The following is a 16,770-nucleotide window of genomic DNA, read 5'->3' on the forward strand; positions in this document are numbered from 1 at the left end:
ATTTTACATGGAAATGAATAAAGTTCCTGAGCTAATATCGTGTTTTTATGCTCGGGCCAGAGGAATGATTGCTGTATGTGGCTGAGGATAAAAAGAAGAAGTAACTCACACTGAAGTGGACTTTTACTGTTTTTTTTATGTAAATACTGCTCTCCTTACAAGTGCACCATCCTGTACATATTAGTCTTAATTTTTCAATTATTATTTTGTTTTTAGATTAATGTTAATGAACGATTCCCTGTACACTGAGAGCAAACTTAACCGGAGTCCAACTCCTTGTTTGTGTTCACATACTTGGCCAATAAAACTGATTCTGATTCAAAAGAGGCTACTTTTTATTTTCGTTTTTATTCTTTAAGTAGGCCGGCATATATAGTTCTGTATTGCTACTGTATTTCTATTTATTGTAGGCTTTTCTTTAATACCATAAATGCACCAAAACATGGCATCATTGAAAAGGAAATGCATTGTATTCTTACAATCCTGGCTGTGGCCCTGACAGAAATGTGAACATATTACATGACTATGGCTGGAAAAATGCCAACAGAATGTAAAAAAATAATAGACATGATAAGCTTTAAAGTGCACGTTTCCATTTCTCATTTATTCTTGTCAAATTACACACACACAGCCAACAGGCTCACATTTTTATAAATAGGCCCTAGATAATACTCATGGCATATGCATGTGTTTCACCTTGACGGATGACTGCTGCGGGTTATGTGCAGTTCCAGGCGCCTCCACTGCGCTTCAGAGCATTTCCTGCATGACTCTTTCTGCAGCAGCAGCAGCAGGGAGGGATATGCTGTATCATCCAGGCGGCCGGCACACGCTCTGTCCTTCAGTCGGAATCCTGCAGCTCCATCATGGCGCTCAACATCCCCGGCGTGTCCGTCATGATGCTCTTCTACCTGCTGGTTCTCGGGATCGGCATCTGGGCTTCCATCAAGTCCAAAAGGGAAGCCAAGAAGGGCACGGGGGATAAAACGGAGATGGCGCTGCTGGGCAACCGGGGCATCAACCTGGTTGTCGGCATCTTCACCATGACAGGCGAGTAAATGCGGTAAAGGAACCGGCGACAACATGGAGTCATCTTTCTCTGTAATTGTTTAGTGAAAGGATCATCTGATCGTGAGAGCTCTCTGCTTCGAGATGTTCTCCGTTTCAGCGGTTTGTGCGTCCGTACGCGGAATTTAATTATGTAACATAAAAAAATCGATTTCTCCTCTCGGGCCAGAAAATCCTGTCGTCTGTAAAAAAAAAAAAAAAGTCTGATATAATAAATGTAAACGTGCACCTGCCTCCGTCGCAGTTTCACCATTTTATAACCGCGATGGATCCTAACGTGCGTAATTACAATTTCCAGGCTCCTAGAAATAATACATTGATATTTTTGATTGCCCAATAATACCTGATTATGAAACAAGAGGCAGGACATGAATTTATTTAACATATGGGGACAAAAAGCGGCAGTTTAGAAGAGGAACAAGGACAAAAGAGGAACCTGTTATCGTGGTTTAAAATTAAAGCTGAGTCAATATAAAATATAGCAGGAAACGGGTCAGTGAGCAGCCTATTTATAACTGCACCTTATGTCCACTTCTTTCATATTTCATTATAATGGCTCTCAGCCCGGATCACTCGTTACAGGTCACACTCAGGGAGGGGGGGAGGCTGGGGGAGGGGGGTTACTAAAGTAATGACTCATTAAATTTACAGTAAACTCCACCGATCATGTTCTCAGGTACACGACATGCAAGTCTGAACGAGCCACCGCTAACCTTGCTGCTCTGTGTGTGTGTGTGTGTGTGTGTGTGCACGCGCGCGCGTGTGTCAATCTGTGCATGTGTGTGTGTGATACAGCCACATGGGTCGGAGGTGGATTCATCGTGGGCACGGCAGAGGCAGTGTACAACCCCTCCATGGGACTGATCTGGGCCGTGATGCCCATCGCAGCGACCATGTGCTTCATCATCGGTAAGATTTCCTGTCGGAGCGGGCAGGTAGAGCTGCAGCGCGCCAGGGTCACAGCTTTCATTTTCACTGGGGGTCACATCATCGACCTATGAGGATCACATGCGTGAAAGAGAAAGTGTGCAGTCACAGCAGCAGTGGCCCCTGGAGGCTGCAATGCTCATTACGCAGCACACTGGCTGTACAAACAATGGACAGAAATCTTTGTTATTCTTAGATCCTGATCTCTAGCGGGGCAAAAGTCTGAGCTGAGGGTAGACTGTCCTTATTAGGCAGCATCTCCCATTGGTTCAAGTAATTAAAACGACCTATTTTTATGTTTTCCCTGCGCTTCTGTGAGTAGCGTCCTCTTCCAGAAGCAAAGGCAGAGGCACGGCTCAAGTCAAGAGCACTCAAGTCAGAGACAATCCAAATCCGCGCAGTTTTTATCTCAAGGCCAAAAAGACACCAGCACCCGCTGAATGTTCTTCACACTGTTGTTCGCTGTAAGAGTCCTTTGGATAGAAAACACTGCAATGCATTTATTCACATATTCGTGCATTAGACTACATACGTCTCAATGAGCATCCTTGCTTGTTACATGGCAAAGACGCGATCACAAACAAAAGCGTTACATGCACATGTTAATTTCCAAAGAATTTTGCATCTCTATGGGGAACTTACTGCAGCTGCCAGCACCCCGGAGCGAGAATGGCAAGTCTATGATTACAGACAAAAAATATCTTGATACCCAACACAATCACCAGAGTACATGTTGGCCATTTTTGTTCATGTCTTTATGTTGCAACTTTACATTTCCTTAGCTTAAGTCTTTTATTTTATGTGGTGACAACGCTGTGCTTATGGTCCGGTTGGGGTTTAGGCACAAAGCTACTTGTTTTGGCTTAAAATACCTGGTTCTGTCGCCACGCTGCCCGGTCGCAAAAGTATATATGTTGGCAGTTAACGTTTCTGCAAACCACAAAATATGTCCGAGGTTTACATTCATATCCAACGTAGCACGTCACGTTCACATTATATGCTGATAAGGGGAAGTCAGACCATCTCCATCCATGATCGTGGCGACCAAAACAGGTCTGTTAAGCTAAATCAGGATTTTTATTGTCTAACCCCAACCAAGTGTTTTTTTTGTCTCGACCTAAGCAGAACATAAACACAGCACTGTGACAAGAGAGAAACGGAGAATTCAGCCGAAACGTTCAGTTTTAACTCATCTGTGGTTCTGCAGGAACGTACGCAGCTAACATTTATTCTGACAACTGGGTCACGTCTCCAGCCGCCAACACAGCTGGAGATGTTCCCATGTCTCATTAAAACATCCGTTTTTAATCGGCACAAACAGCTTGAAATTGTTGAAGGTCTCCATAAAAATATCCGTCGGTTTCACACTTACAAATGTTGAAATGCGCCGACCGAACTGCCGTATTTGACGAGTTCGGAGTCAGAACGTGTTATAGTTTTAGTTCCTTACACTTCAAGAAGTGGAAGACCGTAAAAACACTCATATGAGTCATTTTAATGCTAAAACGGGTCATTCTGTTGGCACTGACAACCATTTTTCTGCCTCAATCCAAAGGGGTTTGTTATGGCTGCGAGTGAAGATTATTTTCAATATGAATTAATCTACCAATTTCCTTCACAATTAATTGCTTGATCATTTAGACTATGGAAGAAAAAATCTCTTACACTTTCTCAGAGCCCAAAGTGAAGACTTTAAAAAGCTTCTTCTGTCCAACCAACAGTCCAAACCCCCCAAATTCTTAATTTACTCTCATAAATGACAAAGAAAAGCAGCAAATTTAATCTTAATTTCAATCAAATATCAAAATATCTGGTGATTAGTTTTCTTTCGATCCAGTTATAGATGAATGAACTGATTCTGGAGGCTGTAGTTTTTTATCAGCCGTGTGACAGATTTAGGACATCACAGGTCTGCACTGTCAGACTGGCTTTATTTTATCTTCTAGCAAAATTCAGCCAGAGTCTGACGCGACTTTGTCTTTAATCTATAAATATGCTCTTTAGGCTTGATTTGTGCTCATTATTTGACTATCTGAACATTGTTATCTCCGTATTTAACTGAGTCTGAACCACACTGTCACATCTTAACGTAAGCAGCGTAGGGAAGTGGAACCCCTCTGTCTGGAAACTGTTGAAAGGCCTCCTGGGAAATGTAGGAAATTGCTCACTAAAGTGTTTTTCCCAGAACTAAAATTACAGCATTTCATCATCATTTAACTCCTGAAATGCATCACAGACAGTTGAAGTGTTCCTGAGTGAGAACAGTGACAGCACCTCAGGATGGATTTTTTTTGTCTTGAATTTGAAAACGATCATTTTTTTTTCTTCTGATGTCTTCTGATGAATGGAAACACAAGTTGTGGAACCTCAACTCCCCCTATGTCTGGAGATTAGCAGAGAAAAACAACATTCCTCTTCCGCATGAACATCACGTGAGAAAAGACTTATCCTCTTAAACCCAGATGAATGTAGACTGACATTACACCGTGACGTTTTTTTTTTTCTTTCTGTGATTGCATAATCAGTAGCCGGGGTTTTGTAGAGAAAGTGCTTCATGGAGGGGTTGTCTTTTAGTGGTTTATGAAATAAAACATTCACATTAAGGGATAAAAAGCAGAGGCACTGTTTCACAAAGCAGATCACATATAATTACTGAGTGTGTTTATGGTTTAGGCTGCGTTCCCTCAAGAATCGACCACGAGACGAGATGCATCAGCAGATGAGTGGTTTACCACTTCTGTTTAATGGTTTCCAGTGGAAATTCCAAAATATTTTGTGTCTCTGAAGCTACAAAAAAAGGAATTAAAGCAGAACAGGGATTTTTAAACAAGAAGTTTAATTCAACGGTTGACTGAAAGTTAGAAATCTGGTTTGCAAAAACAAATGAATACCATATTGTAATATAGAGGCTGAACGCTGGCCAAAATGCATTTTTATACATTTAACTGTCCAAGCCAGTGAATCTAAATCTGTCTCTCTCCCTGTTCATTTTTTGAGGTGGCCTCTTCTTCGCTGAGCCGATGAGAAACAATAAATATGTGACCATGATGGATCCTTTCCAGCACAAGTATGGAAAAGCAGCGACGGCCGCTCTTTCGATGGCTTCGCTCGTATCAGAGATTATGTGGGTGACAGGAACACTCATAGGATTAGGTAAGAATGTTTCTGTACGTGGGCGTGATGCATTTGATACTTGGGTGTTGACCCTGGCAGCGGAGCAGCTGTTGATCGCAGCTCTTTGCCGAGGTGTTGAGTGAAACGCAAGCCTTTGTCTAATTGTACAGCCGGTTCTGAAATAACTCCATCAAGGAAACAAGACCTTAAATCACACCGGTAACCACAGGAGTGATGGCCGTGTGACGGTAAATTAACAGGCTGCGTTATAACTGACTGATTAGTGAAGTGGTGTGAAAATAATTCACTTATTATTAAACCAGAGAAGACACAAGAATATTCAGTCTTCCAGTGTCCTCAGCCAGTCACTGTCCATAACTCACACATTGAACAACCTTCCTTCTATAAATATTCAGGCATCTTTGTGGATGCAGCTTTATTCTGGATTGCGCTCAGATTCAAATCGATCATTTGAATGATCCAATTTCAATTTAGAAAGTCTTTTCTATATACACCTTTTCCTGTGGATGCATGCCAGGCTGCAGAATTAACACCTTTTGGTGCGTAAATCTCTGAAGACTTTCTACTACACTGATGGTTTGTGGCCAAAACAGTCATGTGATTAAAAACTATGCTGAGCCTCTATCACATCCCGGTGCCATTCACAGGCCTGGAGCTTCTCTCCTTTTTCTGTGTGTCTGTCAGAGTTCACACACACAGCACAGAAACAGGATCAAGATAAGGATATGCGGTTGATAGCCTGCCCTTGAAAGTTGCCTTTTCCTTTATCACATTTTCCTTTGTTGAATTAAACAAACATACTGTAGGTGTGTCATTACTTCTTTGCTCTTTCACTGCAGCATTTTTAATAATTAGAATCAAAAATTACAAACACTGTTTCATCCATTTGTCCACAGACAGATTTTTCTCACAGATCTAAATTCTCAACTTTAACATTAAAAGTTGTAATAACGTACCTGGTTAGAGGTGTCCTTTACAAAGGAACACTTTACAATAGGAATAGGCGACAAAACATCCCCAGACTCTTCATCGGCATGAGGGTGTTAGACAACGACTGCATTTACATTTTTGGGTGAACTTATCCTTAAAGGTTTTACCATGTTTACGTTATGTTGTGCCGCATCCGATAAACCAGGCTGATATTAGCTCATCGTAGTTATGGCCTAAGGTACAAGGAGTCAGTTTCAGAAAACCCCAGCACATTCATTTTTCAATGTAGTTGTCCAAGTCTTGGAGTCAACGGTGACCGCTGAGCTCCTTCTTCTTCTCCTTCTTCTTGGGGAAGAGGTTACAGTCTCGGGGTGCCGAATCAGGTGAACAGAGCGGCTGTTGGACCAACTCAAATCCGCATTCCTGGTTGGCAGCCATCGCCGCTGCGGACTTGTGGGCTGAAGTGTCTCAGACAGGGCTGACTTGTGAAATTTCAACTACCACAAACAGAAACAGCACAAAAGTTGTTTACTTCAAACTGTCTTCATAATCACAGTTGTTACACTGCACATGCATGTAAAGACAGCTGTATAACTCACCTCCTTTTACCTTAGGCCATGAACTTAATAATCACCCCTCATATATAGATTATATCTTATTTTAAGTTTAGGTGACTGTAAACACAGAGCGTTGGTATTCTGGTCTTAATAACGTGGCTGTGATGGTGTTTATGGTTTCACATCATCACAAGTATCTGAAATGTGTAAATTAGTGTATGTGTGTGAAACACTAATGTGTATATTTATTAGGTGTCACCATGAGTGTGATCCTGGATCTGTCCTACACCGTGAGCATCTGGATTTCTGCTGCTGTGGCCATCACCTACACCCTGCTGGGCGGTCTCTACTCTGTGGCCTACACAGATATTATACAGCTCATCCTCATTTTCATCAGCTTGGTGAGTTACTGTTTTCCCCCCGGCCGTCCTAGAGGTCATGAAGAAAAAGAAAAAAGAAACATTACAGAAATAGTTTGACATTTTAGGACCTCTTTTCTGAGAATTAGCGAAATTATTGATACTGCCCTCATGTCTGTGTGTTAAGCACAGACCTCGAGCTGGGAGGTGTTCAGACAAGCTTAGCATGACTGGGAGCAGGGAAACAGCTACTCGGCTCCGTCCAAAGGTCAAAAATAGGCCTACCAACACCTCTAAAACTGACCAGTTAGCATGTTGTGTTGTGTGTGTTTAAACAGAGGAGTTAAAAACTTCTTGGGGAACAACAGTTTATCCACCTGGTCAGTTCATATGTGCGGCGTCTCCACGGGTTGTCAGGCGCCCCTCACGCTGACAAATTCACTGCAGTCAGCTGTTCGCCAAAAAATAGTCACAGCACACGACCTCCTGTCAAACCACAGGATGTCACGTTTCTATTTGTGTTCAGAAGAAGTGTTAATTTGTGAGCTTTTGAAGTGTCGGTTGTATTTTTGAATTGCTGTTTCCATCTGCTGTCATTCTTGCTGCTAGGCTAACTTAAAAGGCTCGACGGTGCCCGCCTACATTTTTGAACAGCTCTGGTTCCACTAGTGAATTCTTCCTTCATTCAATCAGCTGATGTTTCATGAAATCCTTATTTAAAGAACTGTAGGCCTGGAACCAAGCCAACCAATTATGAGATGAATCGTGACCAGAAAACATTTGATCCGGATTAAAAACCAATTTGGGAAAACATTAAAAGGGTGTACATAATTTTTTAAAGCTTTGAAGGACTACTCATCCCATAAATTCCTTTCCGATGACTTTCAACTCACAAACACTAGTACATGGCCTGACTTTTAGAAGTTTAACCCCTGTGGGAAGTTTCTCTCATCTCTAGGAAAAGAAGAAAAAAAAACAGGGAAATCATAGCTGCTCAAGCAGTAAAGCCTTGTTTCCACACAGAAGAAAGGCATTTGTTTACAGATGAGAAATGCCACAGCTAACAAGGAGAGGAAGCTAATTAGCTCCGCCAGGGAGGTTGTGTTTTCGCCCATGTCCGTTTGTTGGTTTGTTGGTTTGACAGCAGGATTTCCACAGCATGTGGATGGAGGATGAGTCTCTACTCAGAATAGACCCCATTAGCTTCTGGTGTGGATCCGGATAAAAGGATCAGGAAATGTTTTTCTCAACTTCTTTAACGTTGGCGTTTTTTGGTTAATTTCTCAGGGAATAATGCATTAATGCATAATACTCGGCAGCGGGTATCTATGAGTGAGTACAGTTTGATGTGGATCCTGAAAAAAAATCAGATTCCAGCGGGTTAAATTATGTTTTATATGATATTTGATTAGGCTTCATTGAATTAAAGGGGACTGTGAGGCCTTGGCGGAGGTATGAGCTCTACTGACTGCCATTCTAGTCTTCTCTGTTTTTATATGCACGCGGAGCATTGTTGGGAAAAAAAACAGGAATAAAAGTGCGTGGCAACAGTTAATAGGTTGGCGTCCCAGGTGTTTGGCCGGGCTACTGATGTTAGATAAATGCTTTCATTTAGATAAAAACCCTCTAAATAGAACTGTAATTTATTTATCAATCAGCTAGCTGCTGCTGCAAGAGTTAATATTTTTCAACATACTCGAGGTGTATTTTAGACCGAAACAGTGGAAAGAAGAAATGAAAGTGTACATCTACGAGACGTATACCATCGTTTCATAATCTCCGCTCGTGCAAAGTCTATCTTGGATATTTGTGGCTAATAATGAACAAATGTTCACTTCCTCTACAGATCTATAAGCTCTATAGATATAGATCAACTATGTAAATTTTGTAAAAGCACAAATGACACATTTCTTTCTTTCACAAATGAAAGTTGAATTCATACACAATGAAACACCCAGTAAACTCTATACTGGCATATTGCTGTAAAATGGGAACTTACTAAGCAGTGGTCTAACTTTAAAACACAGACATGAGAGGAGTATTGATCCTTTTATTTAAATCTGGTACAGAAATTAAAAAAAAACGTGTTTTCTAAATGTCCTATTCTTTTAAAGGTTTATATAAGCAGCCTTCGCCATTTCATGTAAAGGTTTACATTCTATGCTGTAAACTAGCTGTGAATGAAGATTTTGTTCATCTTATTTTGGAGTACGACTCTTTTTTTGTCCAGCCATTGTGTGCCCTGATGATGTCATCTTTACGTGTCCAGGAAAAAGTCTTAGATGGTGCGACGGTGGCTCAGTGGTTAGCACTGTCCAGTCCAAACACATGCCAGTCAGGTGAACTGGAAACTGAGGTGTGAATGTGAGTGTGTTCGTCTGTCTCTATGTGTTAACGCTGAAAAAAAGACTGGCAACCTGTTCAGGTACCCCGCCTCTTGCATGCTGCAAGCTTGGATAGATTCCGATCCCTGTGTCACTAAAACGTAATTACACTAAATAAATATTGAAATGAACTATTTGGGTAAATTGAGAGAAAAATAGAATTAATCTGTTGTTTTAAGATGAACTTTAATGGGCACCACTTGTTACTGCTGGGCTTACATGAGAAGTACCTGCCAGCTCACATGCTCCTCTTGCTGACAGTTGTAAAGGCTGGTTGTTGGTGAACAGCAGCGTACTGACTGTCACTGCTTCTCCTCAGTGGCTGTGCGTCCCCTTCTCCCTGATAAACCCCGCTGTGACGGACATCACTGAGACAGCCTACAACAACACCTTACAGACCCCGTGGGTCGGCACTCTGGAGGCGGACAGAGCCTGGAGGTGGATCGATAACTTTCTACTTCTGGTAAGACTGGAAGGCTTCTCGTGAAAATCAATGCACGTTTCAGTTGAAACTTGTTTGAGGTCAAGTTTGTTCAAGGATGCCGACGAGGATGTCCTTCGCATCACTGTTTTATTAAATCATGGGCAGCGTATCGAGTTTCAGGTTTGGACCGGAGGGGATCGAACATGAGGTTCAGGGTTCTTTTTCTGTAGATTTTATCTTTTTTTTAATAGACCGCGGTTTCTCTTGTGCAATGGAGTGGACTGCACTGCATGTGCTACACAAACATTTCTCCTCAGGTGTCATGTTTGCACAGCAGCTGCAATGTGAATCCCTCCACTTGAAGAACTCGCTGAGTGGAATGTTTAGAGCTAGCTAATGTTTTCTGTACCTACACTATCTCATAGCTGTTAATGGTCGAGCCCTGTTGACCCTGGAGTCAGCTAGTAGCCAGATAGTTTCACGGTTAACTTAAGTACTTGCTAACGTCAGCTAATTGCTCCAGCCAAAGATAGCCACAGCAAAGAGTATATATAATGAGCAGCAGTGCTGCCCCCTGTACTTCTGGAGCCAAGTACTGGCCATTTCTTACGTACTATACCTTTAATCGTGATACTGTAAAGAGGTCTGGCTAAATCTGTTGAAAAGCCAAAGGACTTTATCTCACAGCATTCCTGAGAGCTCTTCACGAGGTGGAGGTCTTTCTTTTCTGTTTTGAAACTATTCCTCAAATACACTTCTGTTCAAAGAAATATTCAGTCTGTTGCACAGAGAAAACACGTTTTACCATTTTCTAGTTGTGAAATATAAACAAATTAAGTATGAAGTATTTTTCCTCCGTGTCTCCAAGGGTTTGGGGAACTTAGGTCTCCAGAACTTCCACCAGAGGACGCTGTCAGCCGCCTCCTCCGCGACAGCCAAGATCACCTGCTTCGCCGCTGCGTTCATCGTTCCCACACTGGGTATCCCTCCCATACTCCTCGGGGCAGTGGCTGCATCAACAAGTACGGTTCAGGAACAGAGAATAAAATGATAATCTTATTTTATCCCATTTTACTTTGCACATCAAATTTTTTATACTCTGTGGCCCCCTAATTCATTTGGTATAGAAATTCAGCTATATGAATCAGAAAAGTTAGAACTGATTACCACTGTATACACACTAAACTATGGCTGTTTTAGGATTAAATAAAAGATAGAAAATAAATGTGTTCTCTGTGCATGGTTTAGACATTTAACTCCTTTTACTGTCGCCTTAGTTTCTTTTTACAATTTCAAAAGGACAGTGTGTCCCAAAACAAAAATACATATTTTTCCTCTTACCTGTAGTGCTGCAGTATGTATCCATCTAGATTGTGTTGGTGTGAGTTGCACAGTTTTGGAGATATTGGCTGCCTTCTCTTAAATATAATGGAACAAGATGGCATGAGCAGCAATTTTCTTTCTTCCTAACAACATCTTATCACCATGAAGAAAACGCCTGCATCTACTCATGAACGAGAAGCTCGTGAGAGTGCAGGATGTAAACAATACTGGCGTCTCCTCGGCTGAGCTAACCTAGTCCATTAGTAGATGCACACTTCCTGCGCAGTGATAATTTGTTGCTCTGACTTTGGGGTGAACTGTCCCTTTAAGTCTGTAGAGCAGTCAAAGTACGAATATATAAAAAAATACCTGATTTATATTAAATCTCATTGAACCTTGTGCAGTGGAGGACCTGAGATGTTAGAATGAATCTGTGCTAACTGATACTGACTCATCTGAGTCTAATCTCAATCCAGACATCAGAATTATATTCAGGAAGTTTTAAGAAAAAGCTTTTAGGGTTGAAAGAAATAATGAAATAATGGTCTTTGTCCATTTGTCTCTCTCCACTCATCTGTCCTCAGACTGGAACATGACTTCTTACGGTTCTCCCTCTCCGTTGGAGCGTGGGGAGACGGGACTCGTCCTGCCCATCGTCCTGCAGCACCTGACCCCAACCTACATCTCCATCATAGGTATCGGGGCGGTGGCCGCCGCTGTGATGTCCTCCACTGACTCCGCTTTACTGTCTGCAGCGTCCATCTTCACCACCAATATCTACAGGAACATCCTGAGGCCACAGGTGAGACAGAGACTCTGACATTAAAGGGCAACATGTGAGATCCGGCCAGAATTTTAGTTTGAAACCCTCAAACAAAAGTACTAATATTATCAACAGAGTGTGAAGAAACAACAGTGTTGACTTGAACCTTCTGAATTCAAGTTTATTTCTCTTAATTGCCTCATTAAAGGTCCGATATAAAAAAAACATGTGGCCTATTCTTACATATTGCACCTTTAACCACTCCTTATACGGTCACTAGCTTCACTGCTAGCTGAGCTAATTAACAAACCATAGCTAGTTCCAGCATGAGAGAGCAACAGCCAACAGTATAGTTAGCAGTTAGCAGTTTGAGTTGCTGTGTCACTGAACTAAATGATATCCAAAAAAAAGGGCCATGAGAGAAAATCTGAAACCAGATGATCCTGAAATCGGTTTGTTTTCTTCCCTGCAGGCATCAGAGCAGGAGATCCAGTGGGTGATCCGGGTCTCGGTGGTTGTGGTGGGCCTGGCCGGTACGTCTCTCACCTTCCTGGACAACAGCGTCCTGATGATGTGGATGCTTCGATCCGACCTCACCTACACTCTCATGCTGCCGCAGCTCGTCTGCGTCCTCTTCTTCAAGATCTCCAACGGTTACGGGGCCGTTCTGGGCTGCGTGGCGGGCATGCTGTTGCGGGTGTTGTGCGGCGAGCCACTGCTTGGGATACCACCTATTATCAAATTCCCAGGATGCACTATGGTGGATGGCGTTTACGTCCAGCGCTCCCCAATCAGGACCATCTGCATGCTGTCTGCTTTTGTGTCCATCTTGTTGTTCTCCCACCTGGCGTCTCTACTCTTCAACAGAGGCCTGATTCCTGAGAAATGGGATGTTTTTAATGTGAAATCTCAATACTCAATACAAACACAAGGTGGCGCCGAGGCCGACACCAAGGATGAGAAGGATGAGAAGGATGAGAAGGATGAGACCTTAAAAGAACAAAATGAGAACAATGATGTGCGTGAACCAATGTTAGAATCAACATGTTAAGTAAGCAATATTATTTTAATTTCATTTTTATACATTTTTCATCAGTACGGACTGGTTTAAGGACAAATGTATGTAACGTGTAATGACATACTTTTAATAGTACAGTATATTTTCAATTTTTGTATACTTTTATATACAGCATAAATGGAAAAAAAAGCATCACACCTATGCTCTTTGTTATTATAAGAGCTCAGCATTTTTTTCTGCAATTTTTTGCAGCAGTGATACCTTCAAGTATTTACAGATCATAGACAATAGATACCTGGGCACAAATATGTAACCCCACCCACTCACCGTGAACAGGAATGCAATGCTCACACTTGTTTTACATGTTTTTGAGAAGAATTTTGCAGGTTAACTGTAACTCTAAAGTGCTGCTGTTGATTTAACTTTAGTTTCTTGTTATGGAGATGAAGGAGGGCTGTCGAAGCCCATCTCAAAGTCTCACGTGTTAAACACGATGCTACAGTCGTACAACATTTTATAGGAAACCATTAAAGGAAACCTGTGGTGAATGTCTTAGCTATGCAGCTGTCAAACATTTGAAAATTCGATGTGGTTTTACTGCACCCTTGGCATGCACGGTGCAGTTTTATTGTGTTGGGAAAAAAAAGTCAAAAATACAATGAAACATCAGATCAGACTTGGTGTTGGCAGGAACTCGAAATAAAAAAGACTTGGACTGAGATTAGGAGCAAAAAGAAAAAGCACTTTCTGCCATCTGGATCGTGGTGGCTGCAGGCTCAGCAAGGTCCCTCTCCCCAGGAGTGTTTCCCAGCTCTTCCTGGCGTTCCCAAGCCATATGAGATATGTGTTCTCTCCAGCATGTTCAGGGTCTACCCTAAAGGAAGGCGCCCAGGAGGCATCCAGATCACATGACCGAACCACCTCAACTGACTCCTTTTGACGCCGGGGAGCAGCGTCTCTAATCCAAGCTCCCTCCGGATGTCCAAGATCCTCACCCTCTCTGAGTCAAGCCACCCTACGGAGGAAATTCAATTCGGAAAATTTCCAAAGACAAATATTAACAAAAGTCACTGAATACTGTCTCAGTCGGAGGGGCTCCACTGACCCATTGGGCCCCTTGGCAATGTGCCTTTGAGGCTCATTAGATAATGCTTTAAAGGTAATTTTATTCATTTGATCCCACATCACCAGGGTTCGAGTTATGATTTGAGCTTCGTGGGGGTTTTTAGCTAACATTTGGGGCGGAGATAAATAAATAAATAATATTGTCAGTCATAACACTTTGTGTTAGAGAGCCTCTGCCACATCCTGCTGCGCTTCTGAAGTGTCCAAGTGTGGTGGTCCCACATTCAGGAGCATCAGGTTGGGCAGCAAACTGCAGTTCTTTTGTAAAAAACCTGTTTGTTTTAGCCTATTTGTATCATTAATAATAGTCATTATACTGAAAAGTGCATTATTGGTGAGTGAAAGAATGATTGTATGATTTCACTGCTTTCATGGGAGCTCAGACTCCTGCTGATAGCAGCTCATCTCCCACTGGCTCCCACATAACTCGAACCCTGACATCACTGTTTTTTTTTAGTCCTTACTTTGTTGCCTACTTCCTGCAATCGAAAACAATGTCTGTTAACAGTTAAGTAATGTAAATCTTGAAACCAAGGCATGAGCACTGCTGACATACAGCACCAACCCTGAATGAAAACAGAGAAAAACCAATGAGGCCAATTGATTGATAATGATGATGTATGCAAGACTGAACAAAGCAGATTAGATGGAATGACAGTGGCTTTGAAGAGCTGAACTTTTTAATATAATCAGTTAATTTGAAATAAAACTCCTGTATTTGCCATGACTACTCTTTTCTTTACACACTCACATTACTGTTTAATTGCCATGAAATGTTATTTCAGGATGTGGTCTCTAGCGCTTGAAACACAGCACCCACAATGAGATACTCTTTTATTGTTTCAGACTCTTTAAAGTAAATGGCTGAGAGAAGACTAAAGTGCCTTCTTGCTTTAACACACAGTCAGAATTCAGAGTGCAAAGCACCGTCGAACCAAATCACTTCAGTACGAAAAGGGAAGTCCTGGTATTTATCTACCTTCAATATTATTTCAAGGTCCAAGAATAACATGAGGATAAATGTCAAGAAAAATCCTCCTACACCGATCGGGGGAGGAAGCGAGAGCCTCCCACATCTCTCCCGTAAGGGCTCTCACTCCGACTCTGATCAATGCCGTTCTTTGAGGTCGGCCTCTCCCAAATCGCTACAATGGAGATGGAGGAGGATGAGTAAAATATTGATCATGAATAAAAATATAAAGATAAGTCTTAGGTTAACAAATACCGGATCTCCCTTTCAGCACTTGGACAACAGTTTAGGCTTTAAAGATCCCCTCTCTTCTCTACTGACTGCTGGCATAACTGAGCAGTGAATGGATTAATATTGAAGTCTGGAGTAATTAAAACATTTAATTTTGTGATGACAGACACATTTACGTTTTATTTATGACACGTGTGCCTAAAAAGTACTGGAATGAAACCCTTTACTTGTCTAAGTCCACACGACTAAACTCGACTCACATGTGTCCTGCGAGCTTACGATGACACACAAAAATAACCAGCCTCCGCTTGATAATTCAACATGGGACTGCGCGGCATGCCGAAGCTGTGACAGATGTCCGGACCGTCCTCTGATGTCCGCGTCAATCTAAGTCAAGTGACAATATATCAGTGTGGTATTATATAAGGTGACATCCTGCTCCTGACTTGTCCGTGTGCCAACAGCTCCAGTGGAACAATCGTCCCACAGGACACAGTAACAGACTGAGATAAAGGTCTTCTATATTAAGACCGCACAAGCAAGTGTTGACGTTTGTGTAGTCGCTGCTCCGGCTGCTTCCTGTGTCCTTTGTTTTCATGGTTGATGGTTGAGGTGGTGTTGAGGTTTTGAATGACGGCACTCCTCAACCTTGAAAAAAAATCTTTGTGTTGAATTTATTCATGTTCTTTTGATTTTTATTCTCCTGGTAAAGGCCCCGTGTTTCCCCTACGTGGCTCTGCTGCTAAATCTTTTGGTCCTTCACAAGCGTCCTGGGGGCTGTTAAAATGTCAACGTTTTAAATCAGCATAAAAAAGTGTCACTGTGGCTTCTATAAACACAATCTCTCAAAGGAACAGTTCACCCCAAAATTAAAATTATGCTATTATCTACTCCCCAAGATGGAAGGTCACTTGAAATGGAAAATGGCTCCATAAGCTCGTCTGGTGCGATCCAAGTTTTTGGAAGCCCCAAGATCCCAAACTGATTTGAAAAGATGTTTTTTACACCCTTTTTAAAGCCAAAATCTTCACTGTAGCTGCTAAGCTAAAATCGTTAGCAGCTACAGGGTGTATATGAAGTCTTTATCAAATCAATTTGGGATCTTGGGGCTTCTGAAAACTTATGCTGGACGAGCTGTATGGAGTCACTACATTTTTTTTTTTTTTTTTTTTTGGCTTTTCGATGGTTTCTTTTACATTTTCTATTCAAACCCGTTGCTATTTGTTTAGGAGAATGCTGCAATGCTCTTTTCTTCCAGAAATGTTTTGTGGACTACGAAACTGGGCTGAATTGTTCCTTAAAGTCTGACTATTGTTGGGTCTGGATGAGCAAAACCACTAAAGTAAGTTTTGTCCATGTGACTTTACACAACATTCATGTTCAAACAGGTGAAAAATCTGTACAAGCTTCTGTCATTGTGGAGATTTGCTCATGTGTTCGTCTCTGAGGCTGAGCTAAATAAAGGATCAACCACCAAAACACATTGACGGGTGAAACAATTTAGCTTCTGCTGTCAGTAAAAACTCATGGACATCATTAAAACCTATTTTTGATGA

The 16,770-nt window shown here is 41.8% G+C and overlaps 1 protein-coding gene across 1 annotated transcript; it reads left to right on the top strand.

Annotated features, from left to right (window-relative positions):
• Nucleotides 1–835: 835 nt before the first annotated feature.
• On the top strand, nucleotides 836–14,735 carry LOC141009368 (high-affinity choline transporter 1-like). The gene is made up of 8 exons (XM_073481962.1): nucleotides 836–1,050; nucleotides 1,864–1,977; nucleotides 4,993–5,148; nucleotides 6,870–7,018; nucleotides 9,680–9,823; nucleotides 10,653–10,806; nucleotides 11,692–11,909; nucleotides 12,343–14,735. Exons 1-8 carry the CDS (start codon nucleotides 867–869, stop codon nucleotides 12,919–12,921), a joined length of 1,698 nt encoding a protein of 565 aa, XP_073338063.1. The 5' UTR covers nucleotides 836–866; the 3' UTR covers nucleotides 12,922–14,735.
• The last annotated feature ends 2,035 nt before the right edge of the window (nucleotides 14,736–16,770 follow it).

This window comes from Pagrus major, chromosome 15 (genome assembly GCF_040436345.1).
Source record: "Pagrus major chromosome 15, Pma_NU_1.0".
Classification (NCBI taxonomy): domain Eukaryota; kingdom Metazoa; phylum Chordata; class Actinopteri; order Spariformes; family Sparidae; genus Pagrus; species Pagrus major.

Coding starts and splice junctions, on each gene's coding strand:
- LOC141009368 (XM_073481962.1), top strand. CDS start 867: ATGGCGCTCAACATCCCCGGCGTGTCCGTCATGATGCTCTTCTACCTG. Junction 1,051..1,863: donor CGGCATCTTCACCATGACAG/GCGAGTAAATGC, acceptor TGTGTGATACAG/CCACATGGGTCGGAGGTGGA. Junction 1,978..4,992: donor GACCATGTGCTTCATCATCG/GTAAGATTTCCT, acceptor TCATTTTTTGAG/GTGGCCTCTTCTTCGCTGAG.